Source organism: Neopelma chrysocephalum, unplaced genomic scaffold (genome assembly GCF_003984885.1).
Source record: "Neopelma chrysocephalum unplaced genomic scaffold, ASM398488v2 Primary Assembly neopelma1_184926, whole genome shotgun sequence".
In the NCBI taxonomy this organism is placed as follows: domain Eukaryota; kingdom Metazoa; phylum Chordata; class Aves; order Passeriformes; family Pipridae; genus Neopelma; species Neopelma chrysocephalum.
Window position 1 is genome coordinate 3082 of NW_020938599.1, and position 10895 is coordinate 13976.

Consider the following 10895-nt stretch of genomic DNA (forward strand, 5'->3'; position numbering starts at 1 on the left):
CCCATCTCGGGTCCTAATGCCCTCCGCCCCTCCAGGTCCTAGTGCCCACTGCAGCTTCTAGTGCCCCCCTTCTCCCGCCTTCGGGGGCGCGGTTTGAGCGAATGACGTCATTCCAGGGGCGTGACCCAGCACGTGCCGCGCGGGGGGCGTGGTCCGTCCTGTAGCTCCCCGAGCAGGGGCGTAGCGTGCTGGGCTACGTCAATCGGGGCCTGGCCGAGAGTTACTCCACGAGAGGGCGTGGTCTTGCGTGGGACGTCACAACTGAGGCGTGGCCCTCTAGTGATTCCCCGAGGGGGCGTGTCTCTTCGTGACGTCACAACGGGGGCTTATCCCCACATCTTTCCTCCCTCAGGGTACGTGACCGGAGTCGCTGCTGCCCGGGGAGAGTGTCGCGCTGCGTGACGTCACCATTGGGGACGTATCCCTATAATTGACCCGGCAGGGGCGTGTCCATGTGCGTGGCGTCACAAAGGGGACTTGTAGCTGTGTGATCTCCTATGGAGGCGTGTCCTTTTGCATTACGCCTAAAATGGGCGTGGTCTTCCTAGTTGCTGACCATGGGGCGTGTCCATAGTCCCGCCCCCTATGATGTCATCGCGCCGTGTCCGCCCCCTGCTCGCGCCGGTCCCGCCAGTGTCCAACATGGCGGGCGGCAGCGGCTGCGGGAGCACTGCCGGGGGCGGCCCCGGGAGCTCCGGTCCCTCCGCGGGGGCCCCGCTGCCCACGGGGTTCCTCCTGCCGCCGGTCCTCCTTCTCCTCCTCCTGCCGCAGCCCGCCCTCGCCACGCCCGCTCTCGACACCGTAGTGCTGGGGCTGCGGCTGGAAGGCAGCACGAAGCCTCCCGAGCCCGTGGCCGGGGTGGCTCCGGGGCCCATCCGGCTCACGGAGGGCAGCGAGGCCCTGCTCCGGCTCTACGGGCTGGGGCTGGGCCCGGGAGCCGCGGAGCGTGTGGCCTTCGCCGAGCTGAGGCCGGATGCCATCCCGGCCGTGAACGAGACGTGCGGGGAGCGCTCGCAGGACCTGCTGGTGCGGCCCGGCCCCACCGAGCCCCGCGACACCTCGGCGCTGCTGTGGCTGCGGGTGCTGCCCCTGCGCAAGCACGAGAAGGCCAAGGCCTACGTACTGTGCTCGCAGCGCCGGCCTGACCAGCCCTGGCTGCCGCACCAGGGGCCCGATGGGCAGGTGGTGGTCCTGGAAGAGAAGAAGTCCCTGCTGCCGCTGTGGCTGCAGGTGATTCTCATCGCCGCGTTGCTGGGGCTGTCCGGGATGTTCAGCGGGCTGAACCTGGGGCTGATGGCGCTCGACCCCATCGAGCTCCGCATCCTGCAGAACTGTGGCTCGGAGAAGGAGCGGCGCTATGCCCGCAGGATCAGCCCCATACGGAAGAAGGGAAACTACCTGCTCTGTTCGCTGCTGTTGGGCAACGTGTTGGTCAACACGACCCTCACCATCCTTCTGGATGACCTGACTGGCTCCGGCGTAGGCGCCGTGGTGGCCTCAACCGTGGGGATCGTGATCCTCGGGGAGATTGTTCCCCAGGCATTGTGCTCCCGGCACGGGCTGGCTGTGGGTGCCAAGACCATTCTGGTGACCAAGTTTTTCATGCTGCTCACGCTGCCCCTGTCCTACCCCATCAGCAGACTTCTGGACTGCATCCTGGGCCAAGAGATCAGCACCGTTTACAACCGGGAGAGGTTTCTGGAGATGCTGAAGGTGACGGAGTCTTTCAATGATCTGGTCAAGGAGGAACTGAACATGATCCAGGGTGCGCTGGAGCTCCGCACCAAGACGGTGGAGGACGTGATGACCCCGTTGGCCAACTGCTTTATGATCAGCAGTGATGCCGTCCTGGACTTCAACACCATGTCCGAGATTATGCAGAGCGGGTACACCCGGATCCCTGTCTACGAGGGCGACAGGGCGAACATCATGGACATCCTCTACGTGCAGGACCTGGCCTTCGTGGACCCTGATGACTGCACTGCCCTCAAGACCATCACCAAGTTTTACAACCACCCCGTGCACGTTGTGTTCCATGACACCAAGCTTGATGCCATGCTGGAGGAGTTCAAAAAAGGTAGAGGGGTCGCTGGTTCCTGCCAGCTGGAGGCAGAATTCCGGGGAGTTTTGCCCTCCCTGAGGTTCCTCATGGTTTGGGTGGTTGTGATCCTGAGGGATTGAGGCCACCTAGGGATGGACAGAGGGTCATCAAACCTGGTGTTGTCTCCAGGAATGCTTTGAGAGTGTTTCCTTGCTCCTTGTTTTTAATTATCAGCCCTGGAGGTCTTTGGGAATTCTCTCAGTTCCCTGGTTTGGGCTTGGCTCCCTCTTCCACGCTCTTCCCTGACTGTGGGAATGGTGAAAGCTCCTATCCCTGCTCTGCTTCCCACTCACGACGTCAGGGCACCGAAAAGTGGGAGCAGCAGGAGGAGGAGTGGGATGAACCCACCAGGCTGGGAAATCGCTCAGCTCCCTGGTTTTGGGCTTGGCTCCCTGTTCCAGGCTCTTCCTGGCACTTGGGAATGGTCAGGGTTTCTCTGTCCTGGCTCCTATCCCTGCTCTGCCTCCCACTCATGGCATCAGGGCACCAAAAAGTGGGACTGGGAGAATGAGTGGGATGTGAGCTTGCTGTGGGATGAACCCACCAGGCACAACAAAGCTCCCAGGAAGGATTTGCCCTCCCCAGGCCTTTCCAGCCCAGGCAGGGACCTCCTTCCCTGCCTAGCTCCTGCATGGGGCCAGGATGGAGGGAAGATCCCGGCACCATCCCAGGTCATCCATGACCCCACACACTCTCCAGCTCCTGTTACACTTTCCAGAGCACCAGGAGCAGTGTGAGATCCAGGAGATTTGCAGGACATTCCTGGGAGATCATGCACGGATTTGGGGATCCTAATCCCTCCTGGAGCCTGGGTGAGGCTTTGGGAGCTGGCACATCTAAGCCTGGCTCTCCAGGGCTGTCCCACCCCAGTCCAGCTCCAAAAAGCAGGACATGGGAGCAGAGTTGCTGCCGGATCTGGAGTTATCCCCGCTCCTGGCAGCAGCTTTCCCTCGTTGGATCCTGATTAAGGGATTTAACCACGTTCCTTCCGGGCTCAAAGCCGCCCATAACACCGAGGGCTCTTATTTTTCCACTGCTGGGTCAGGAGAAGGGAATTTGTGGGGCTGGTTTGGAGGTGAGCCCTACACATTCTTCATGGATGCAGCTCCATGGTGAGGATCTGCCTCATCCCCCTGGATCAGGAATGAGAGATGCATCCAGAGGGAATAATTAACTGGTTGTGCTAATTGTGGGGCTTGGCAGCCAAAACTCTCCCTGTTGTCACAGTCACTGGCCTTGGGGTGACAGTTTCCACATCCATGTCTGGCCTCTTCCCAACTTTCTCCTCTTGGTGTGAGGCTTTTAAGAGGGGAACTTGCCTATGGAGACAGGCTGGGTGAGCTGAGAATGTCCAGCCTGGAGAAGAGAAGGCTCCAGGGGGACCTTAGAGCCCCTTCTAGAGTCTAAAGGAGCTCTAAGACCTGGAGAGGGACTTTGAGTAAGGGATGGAGGGACAGGACAAAGGAGGAATTTAGGTGGGATATTGGGAAGGAATTCTTCCCAGTGAGGGTGAGGAAGGGCTGGGATGGAATTCCCAGAGAAACTGTGGCTGCCCCATCCCTGGAAATGTCCAAGGCCAGGTTGGACAGGACTTGGGGCAACCTGGGAGAGTGAAAGGTGTCCCTGCCCATGGCACTGGATGGCCTTTGAGGTCCCTCCCAACCATTCCAGGATTCCAAGAACACCCCATGGGGAGCTCCCTGTTCCTGTGGGGAGCCCCAGAGGGGGTCCCAGTGTCCATCACTCCCTGGTGATGCCCATCCAGGTGCCCTTTGCCTGTGGGTTTGGGCTCCCCGGGCTGTGTTTGCTGTGCCAGGACCGCTCCCTGTCCTGCTCATCCCACAGGGAGCAGCTCCTGACTCACCTCTATCCCGTCACCTGTCCCCACCATGCCCCACCCAGGCATCAAACAGGGCCATAAAGGGAGTTTAATGACCCAAACAATTTTTGGGCGTTCCCACCCCTTCAGGCACCACCTTTTTCCAGCTGTGGAAGGAGCGTGGCCAGAGAGGGAGGAAAAGGAGATCTGTGTGGTGCCCATCCCTAAAATTCCCCTTTCCCTGAGTGATGAGGGGCCTGTAGCTCTAAAATTAAGTAGTGGAGAGAGTCAGGAAGGGCAAGCTTGGAATAATGCCAGAGCAGGACACAAGTGGGACACCCTGTGTAGGCCTTGAGATGGTAAAAGTGCCTTTATTTTGGGATGCACTGAGGTCAGGGAGGGAATGTTGCCCTCTAAAAGCCCCAGTTTCCCCAGGGTAAGGATACCAGTTTTCCATGTGGAAGTGGAAACATCCCAGGAATTTTTCCTGCTTGTTTTGTGGGATTTTGGGACAAAGCAGGAGAAACTCCATTCCATGGAGCAGCTGGGGCAGGATGATGCACTCTCAGTGGTTGGGATTTAGCTGGAATCCTGCTGGAATGGGATGAGGGGAGCCCTAAATCCAGGACTGGAAGGTTTTCCTGCCTGGAAGGATGTTACTGCTGCTGGCCAGGGCCCTTGACTCTGTTCCCTGGGGTGTTTTGGCTCTGGGATCGGGTGGACACCAGGTGTCCAGAGCATTTCCTCTGGGATAGGATCAGCTTGGAAGAGCTGCCAAAGAATTTGGGAAAGGAATTCTGGGTGAAACACAATTCCTGGTGGCCGTGGTGGTGGTGACGTGGTTGCTCTTGTGTCATCCCATCCCCTGGGATGCTCTTGGCCAATCCCACATCCCAAGGCAGCTCCCAGGTACTTCAGCTTGGAGGGTGCCTCAGTCCCAGCCTTAATTACCATCCTGGGCTTAATTAGTGTCATTACCCTGGGAGCCAAGCCCAGCCCAAGGGCTTGTTTAGATTTGAACTGGTTTAGGTTTTAACTGGTTTATTGTTAGATTTGAACTGGTTTATTGCTCTGGGGAGGGAAGGGCCGGGCCCAGGGACATCCCAGGGTGTTGAGGTGTCTCCCATTCCAACATCTCTGTCTATCCATAGGGAAATCTCACCTGGCCATTGTGCAGAAGGTGAACAACGAGGGGGAGGGGGATCCCTTCTACGAGGTGCTGGGGCTGGTGACCCTGGAGGATGTGATCGAGGAGATCATCAAGTCCGAGATCCTGGATGAGTCTGACACCTACAGTAGGTATTGGGGCTCCCCCCGTTCCCATCATCCTGTCCTTCCATGGGGAGATCCTGTCCCCCCATGGGCTGCTCCTGTTCCCCCATGGGCTGTTCCCACCCACCCTGGACCGATCCTCCCTCCACCCCGTGCCAGGGGTCCTGCCATCCCCCCCAGAGCTGACTCCTGCCCCCCACAGTCGACAACCGCAGCCGGAAGCGCGTGACCAACCAGAAGAACAGGAGGGACTTCTCGGCCTTCAAGGACCCCGTCAGCGAGCAAAAGGTCAAGGTATCCCCTCAGCTCCTCTTGGCTGCCCACAGGTTCCTCCTGACTGGTGAGTTTTGGGAAGGGGGAGCTCCCTGTGGCTCAGGGAAACCCAGGATGGGCTCGGTGTGTCCCCGTGTCCCCCATGCCAGCTCCGGCCCTGGAGACTCCAAGGAGTTGCTCCAACCATCTCATCGAGAAATGATGGGTCTTGTCCTGCTTTCCTTTGCTCTGTTTCCCCCCCCCGCCCCAAAATGGGAAGGGATGAGGTTTGGGAATGCCAGACCTGCCTCTGACAAGGCCCTGTCCCTCTGGGATGATCTGGGTGGGGACCTCTGGGATGATCCTGTTCCCAAGGCTGGGGATGGCTTTGCTGGGGACCTCCAGGATGATCCTATTCCCAAGGCTGGGGACCTCTGGGGGGGGCACCTCCAGGATGATCCCGTTCCCAAGGGAATGCCCTTGCTGGGGACCTGGAGCTGGATCCGTGGGTTCTCCCGGAGGGAGCTGTTGATGGAGCCCATCCCATCCCAGGCACCATCCCAAGGGATGGGGAGGTTGCACCTGCCCCTGGAAGGACAAAAACCATGTGTGACCCCTTTTACCTCTCCCAGAGGTGCCACTTTTCAGCCCTACCCTCATGTCGGAGAAGATCCTGCTGCGGCTCCTTGGATATTCTGACGTCATCCAGGAGCTTAAGTTCAATGAGGAGGACAAGAAATCCCCCCAGCACTACCTCTACTGCAAGAACAAGCCTGCTGACTACTTCATCCTCATCCTGCAGGTTTGGAGGGTTCCTGGGGGCCTCCATTCCCCTGGGAATGCTGTGGGGAGGGGAGGGGTCTCATTCCTTAAGGATGTGGATTATGGAATGTCTCCCCCTGACAGGGCAAGGTGGAGGTGGAGGCTGGCAAGGAGTGCATGAAGTTTGAGGCGGGACCGTTTACCTACTACGGGGTGATGGCCCTCAGCCCCCCTCCTGGATCTGGTAAGAAGCCCCTGATCCCTCAGGATGCTCCCTGGAATAGGGCTGCAGGTGGGAGATGCCGGAGGCTCTGAGCCCCGTTGGTGCCCCTTTGGTTGGGCAGCGTGTCCTCAGGGACACCTGGGCTGAATCCCACTGCCCCAGCTTTGGGGTCCTTGAGCAGCCACACAGGGAGCCTCATGGATGAGATGGCTCCTGCACTGCCTTGGGATGTCCTAGGATGGGTGTCCTGACCCCTTGTGACTGGGCTGAGCTCCCAGCCCACTCCCCAGCACTCCATACTCTCCTCCCAGTTCCGGGGGCTCGGAGGTCTCACCCCACCCCTCTGATCCCCCAGAATTCCGGTCCCCATCCCGTGGAAGCGGCCTGGCCCGCTCGGCCTCCCTGAGCAACCACGAGCGCTCCGAGTCCATCTCGTCGACCGTAAGTGGCAGCACCAACCAGCTCAGCGGGACTGGGAACCAGTACGTGGCTGATTTCAGCCTCCGGGCACTGACCGACCTCCAGTTTGTCAAGGTGGGCACAGAATGGTGGGATGGGAACAGGGAAACAGTGAGGACAGGAACAGGGAAACAGTGGGAAAGGGGACAGAGAAATACTGGGAAGGAGGACAGGGAAACACCAGGAATGGGGACAAGGAAACACCAGGGACAGGGAAACACCAGGAATCCCTCCATCATCCCTGTTTTTCCTTGGCCCAGATCACACGCCAGGAGTACCTGAACGGCCTCACGGCCTCCCGCATGGACAGTTGTCCCCAGTCTCCTGACAGCAACAACTCCCCCAGACCGGGCCCCGACAATCCGGAGAGACCAGAGCCTTCGGCCCCCGCAGATGAGACCACGAGCCTCCTGAACGACAGGAACTGCCAGGGCCGCCGGAGCAACCACAGTTCCATGGAGAACAACAACGTCTGACCCCGGCCAGCGCCGGCGCACTCCGGAGGGCCCGGGGCGTGCCCGGTGCAGGGACCCCCATCCCGGCAGGAATTGGCTGCCACTGGAATATGAGCCAGGAGAAGTGACAACAGCACAGTGAAGAATGGAGGAGCTGGAATTTGCTGCTGTTTCCAGGCTGGCTCGTTTTTTTGGGATTGATTGGAGCAGCGGCGGAGGCGGCACCAAAGGCACCGCCAGCACCGCCCACACAGCTCAGGGACATTGGGGTCTTGTTTGCCACAGTAGGACCCTGGGGATGGAAGTTCCTGCCCTTTGGGATCCTCGGAATGGACATCCTGGCCCTTCAAGACCCTTGGGATGGATGGGCTGGTCCTTTGGGATCCTCGGGATGGATGTCCTGGCCCTTTCAGATCCACAGGATGGGTGTCCTGACCCTTTGGGACCCCCAGGATGGACATCCCACTCCCTCAGGGCTCTTGTGCTACATTGGGACCCATGGGACGGATGTTCCCTTTCCTACACCAGCCTGGGATGGGAGTCCTGGGCCCTCGGCTCTCCTACACCACGTTGGGACCCTGGGATGGGCATCCCGGCTCTTTGGGATCCCCTGGGATGGGAATCCCGACCCCTCAGGATTCCTACACCAGCCTGGGATGGGGGTCTCAATCCTACACCATTTTGGGGGGGTCCCAGGATGGAAATCTCAGCCCCTTGGGGTCTCCTACACCACTGTGGTACTCCCAGGATGGGCATCCCAGATCCCTGAGGACTTCTACACTCTCCTGGGATGGGGGTCCCGAGCCCTTGGGATTCCTACACCACATTGGGACCCCCGAGATGGGGGTCCCAGCCCCTCAGGCCCCCCCAGGATGGGGGTCCCTGCCCCTCTGGGGTGTTTTTGGTGTCAGGGACCCCCTGGTTGTGCTGCAGCCCCTCCCCATTCCCAACCCCCTTTCCTGCTGGCCGGGGACATGGGGATGGGCTTGGAGCCCCCGGGACACCCTCACCACAAGCAGTCCGGGGTCCCCCTGGGGGGGGTTTCGGTGCCTTCCCCCCCACCATAGGGGGTCTCAGGGTCTTGGGGAAGGAGGTCAGGGATCGGTACGGGGGCGGGGGGGGAGGCGCACCAGGATCCCAATTTTGGGGGTTTTTTGGGGTGACACAGCGCTAGTGACCAAAGTTGTACAGGCAGGAGGGGGTCATGTGTTCCCCCCGGCACCAGGGGACCCCCAAAGCCATCGGGACCCCCCCTCCCTCTGGGTTTATTCCCAGTTTTGGGAAAGGGGGAGACCCCCCCTAAGAAAAGCACAAGTTCCCTGCTTTGAACTCTGTAAGTTATTGGGAGAAGGTTAATTAATTATTTTTGTTAATCATGTCTTGACGATCAGTTCCTAGAGGTCCTTCTGTGGGGACATTTTTAGAGAGAATAATAATAATTAATAATAATAATGATAATTAATAATAATAAGCCAGGACAAAAAAAAGGCCCTTTTTTTTATTAAATCTTCCTCTATGCAAACCCCTAACCCCTCCCCTGGGAATTCCTATTTATTGTTCAGGTTTGATTTGTATGTTTGGGGAGGGTAGGGCCCAGAGGGGGGAGGAGGGAGAGGGCAGGGTCTACCCCTCCCCAATCCCCCCCCCCCCTTCCTGGTTGTGAAACAACCGTGGGATTTTATCTCCTGGGGTTTTTTTGAGGGATTTTTTGCCAGATGGATAATAAAAGTCTATATCTGTATGTGGGTCTCTGCCGTGGTTCACGGGGGGTGAGGGGCCTGGTGATGGTGGGGGGGATCCCGGGGACACCACCCCAGCCCTGGAAGTGTCCAAGGCCAGGTTGGACAGGGCTTGGAGCAACCTGATCTAGTGGAAGGCGTCCCTACCTGTGGCAGGGGGTGGGACTGGGTGGGCTTTAAGGTCTCTTCTAACACAAACCATTTGAGGATTCCATGAAGTCCCACCTAGACACCCACAAAGGTGGAGACTCATCTCTGAGGTCAGGGAAGAAAAGGTGCTGTTGGAGATCCCGGATAAGCGGGATCAGTGCCCAACCACTGAAGGACAAGGTTCCATCCATGGCCCTCCTGCCTCTGCCTCCCCCCACAGTGGGATCTGGATCCCCCCAGAATCCCCTGAGCAGCTGCTGTTCCCTCCCAACCACCCCAGAGGGAAGCACAGGAGCCCTCCCACCTCCCGCGGAATTTACTGCTTCAACAAACTGTTTTCCACGTTTTTAGTGGGTTTTTTAGGAAACAAAGTCCCTGGAAGGTGGGAGGGGGGTCTGCACCTCCCTCCTGGTGTGAACCCTCCTCACCCTGGCCCCTGGTACAGGTGACAAGGGGACAGAGTCGGTGCCACAGGCTGTGTTTGTCCATCGGAGACGCCTCTGGAGGTCCCACTGGGGTGGCTCTGGGTGTCCCGTGTCCCCTCAGGTGTCCAGCAGGTCCCGCACATCTGGGTGGGCCCCATCCCGCGGGAGGCGGCCCCTGGAATCCTGGAGTGTGGCCAGAGCCGGGCAGAGCCGCAGGAGGAGTGCACAGAGCTCACGGTGCCCCTGCTCGGCTGCCTGGGAGGGCACTCGTGTGACCCCCAGAGGGACAGAGCGACACACCCCCCAGGCTCCCCACCCACCTTGGGCGAGAAAGGGGACTCCCCGTGCCCCCCACTCACCTTGGGTGAGAAGTGCCAAGGACAGAAGGCTCCCCCCCGTGCCCCCTCACCTTGTGTAGAGGGGTCCGCCCGTCGCCGTCGGTGGCCGCGGGGTCGGCCCCGTGCTGGAGCAGGAGGCGGCTCACGGCGAGGTGGCCGCAGTAGCAGGCGCGGTGCAGGGGGGTGGCCCCACCGGGGGTCCGGGCGTCGCAGGGAGCCCCCCGCTCCAGCAGCACCCGGCACACCCCCAGGTGCCCGTTACGGCTGGCGTAGTGCTTGAGGGGTGGAGGGGGGAAGAGAGTGGGCAGGGGGCCGGGACCCCCGGGACCCCCATACCGGGGCCGCGTACCCACCAGGTTGAGCCCCCCGTGCCCACCGTAGCAGGGCCGTGTGCCCCCTCAGGACCCCCAGACCCCCGTACCAGTGCCGTGTACCCCGCCCGGTCGGGCTCTCCGGGGTCCCCGCGCCGCTCCAGCAGCCGCAGTACCCGCGGCTCGTCCCCGTCCCGCGCGGCCGCCCAGATCCCTGCAGGCAGCGGGGCCGGGTCAGGCCGGGACCGACCTCCGGGGCTGCCCTGGGACCCCCGGTACCGGGTACCCCTGCCCAGAGCCCCCCCGTACCCTCCCGGTACCGGCACCTCCGCGCACCCCGCCGGTACCCCCAGAGCCCACCGGACCCCGCTCGAAGTCCATCTCGGCCAGGCTCTGGTGTACGCTGGGCACGGCCACCGGCCCCGAGCAGCAAGGATCGGGCATCGCCCCCTGCCCGGGGCAGCACGGACCGAGCGGAGAGCGGCGACCCCCGGCCATGGCGCCGGGGGGACCGGAGAGACCGGGGGCGACTGGGACGGGGACGGAAATTGACGGAAAGGACCGAGGATTGACGGAAAAGACCGGAAAT

The 10895-nt window shown here is 60.6% G+C and overlaps 2 protein-coding genes across 2 annotated transcripts; one reads left to right on the plus strand and one right to left on the minus strand.

The window, feature by feature from the left end:
- Positions 1-634: 634 nt before the first annotated feature.
- On the plus strand, positions 635-8830 carry LOC113962759 (metal transporter CNNM4-like). Its single transcript, XM_027673516.1, has 7 exons — positions 635-2077; positions 5072-5215; positions 5395-5532; positions 6077-6246; positions 6351-6450; positions 6785-6963; positions 7149-8830. Exons 1-7 carry the CDS (start codon positions 643-645, stop codon positions 7362-7364), a joined length of 2382 nt encoding a protein of 793 aa, XP_027529317.1. The 5' UTR covers positions 635-642; the 3' UTR covers positions 7365-8830.
- Positions 8831-9565: 735 nt separating this feature from the next.
- On the minus strand, positions 9566-10804 carry LOC113962761 (ankyrin repeat domain-containing protein 39-like). Its single transcript, XM_027673518.1, has 4 exons — positions 10672-10804; positions 10417-10520; positions 10067-10270; positions 9566-9912 (listed from the first exon to the last, which is right to left on the minus strand). The coding sequence occupies exons 1-4, from the start codon at positions 10802-10804 to the stop codon at positions 9775-9777; spliced, it is 579 nt and encodes a 192-aa protein (XP_027529319.1). The 3' UTR covers positions 9566-9774.
- Positions 10805-10895: the final 91 nt, after the last annotated feature.

Bases quoted from the DNA above. Each gene is read 5' to 3' on its own strand.
- LOC113962759 (XM_027673516.1), top strand. From the start codon at position 643: ATGGCGGGCGGCAGCGGCTGCGGGAGCACTGCCGGGGGCGGCCCCGGG. The intron at 5,216-5,394 runs GTAGGTATTGGG...TGCCCCCCACAG, and splicing joins GGATGAGTCTGACACCTACA to TCGACAACCGCAGCCGGAAG. The intron at 6,964-7,148 runs GTGGGCACAGAA...TCCTTGGCCCAG, and splicing joins CCGACCTCCAGTTTGTCAAG to ATCACACGCCAGGAGTACCT.
- LOC113962761 (XM_027673518.1), bottom strand. From the start codon at position 10,804: ATGGCCGGGGGTCGCCGCTCTCCGCTCGGTCCGTGCTGCCCCGGGCAG. The intron at 10,521-10,671 runs GTCCGGTGGGCT...CGCTGCCTGCAG, and splicing joins CGAGATGGACTTCGAGCGGG to GGATCTGGGCGGCCGCGCGG. The intron at 9,913-10,066 runs GTGAGGGGGCAC...GTGCCCTCCCAG, and splicing joins GGCGGACCCCTCTACACAAG to GCAGCCGAGCAGGGGCACCG.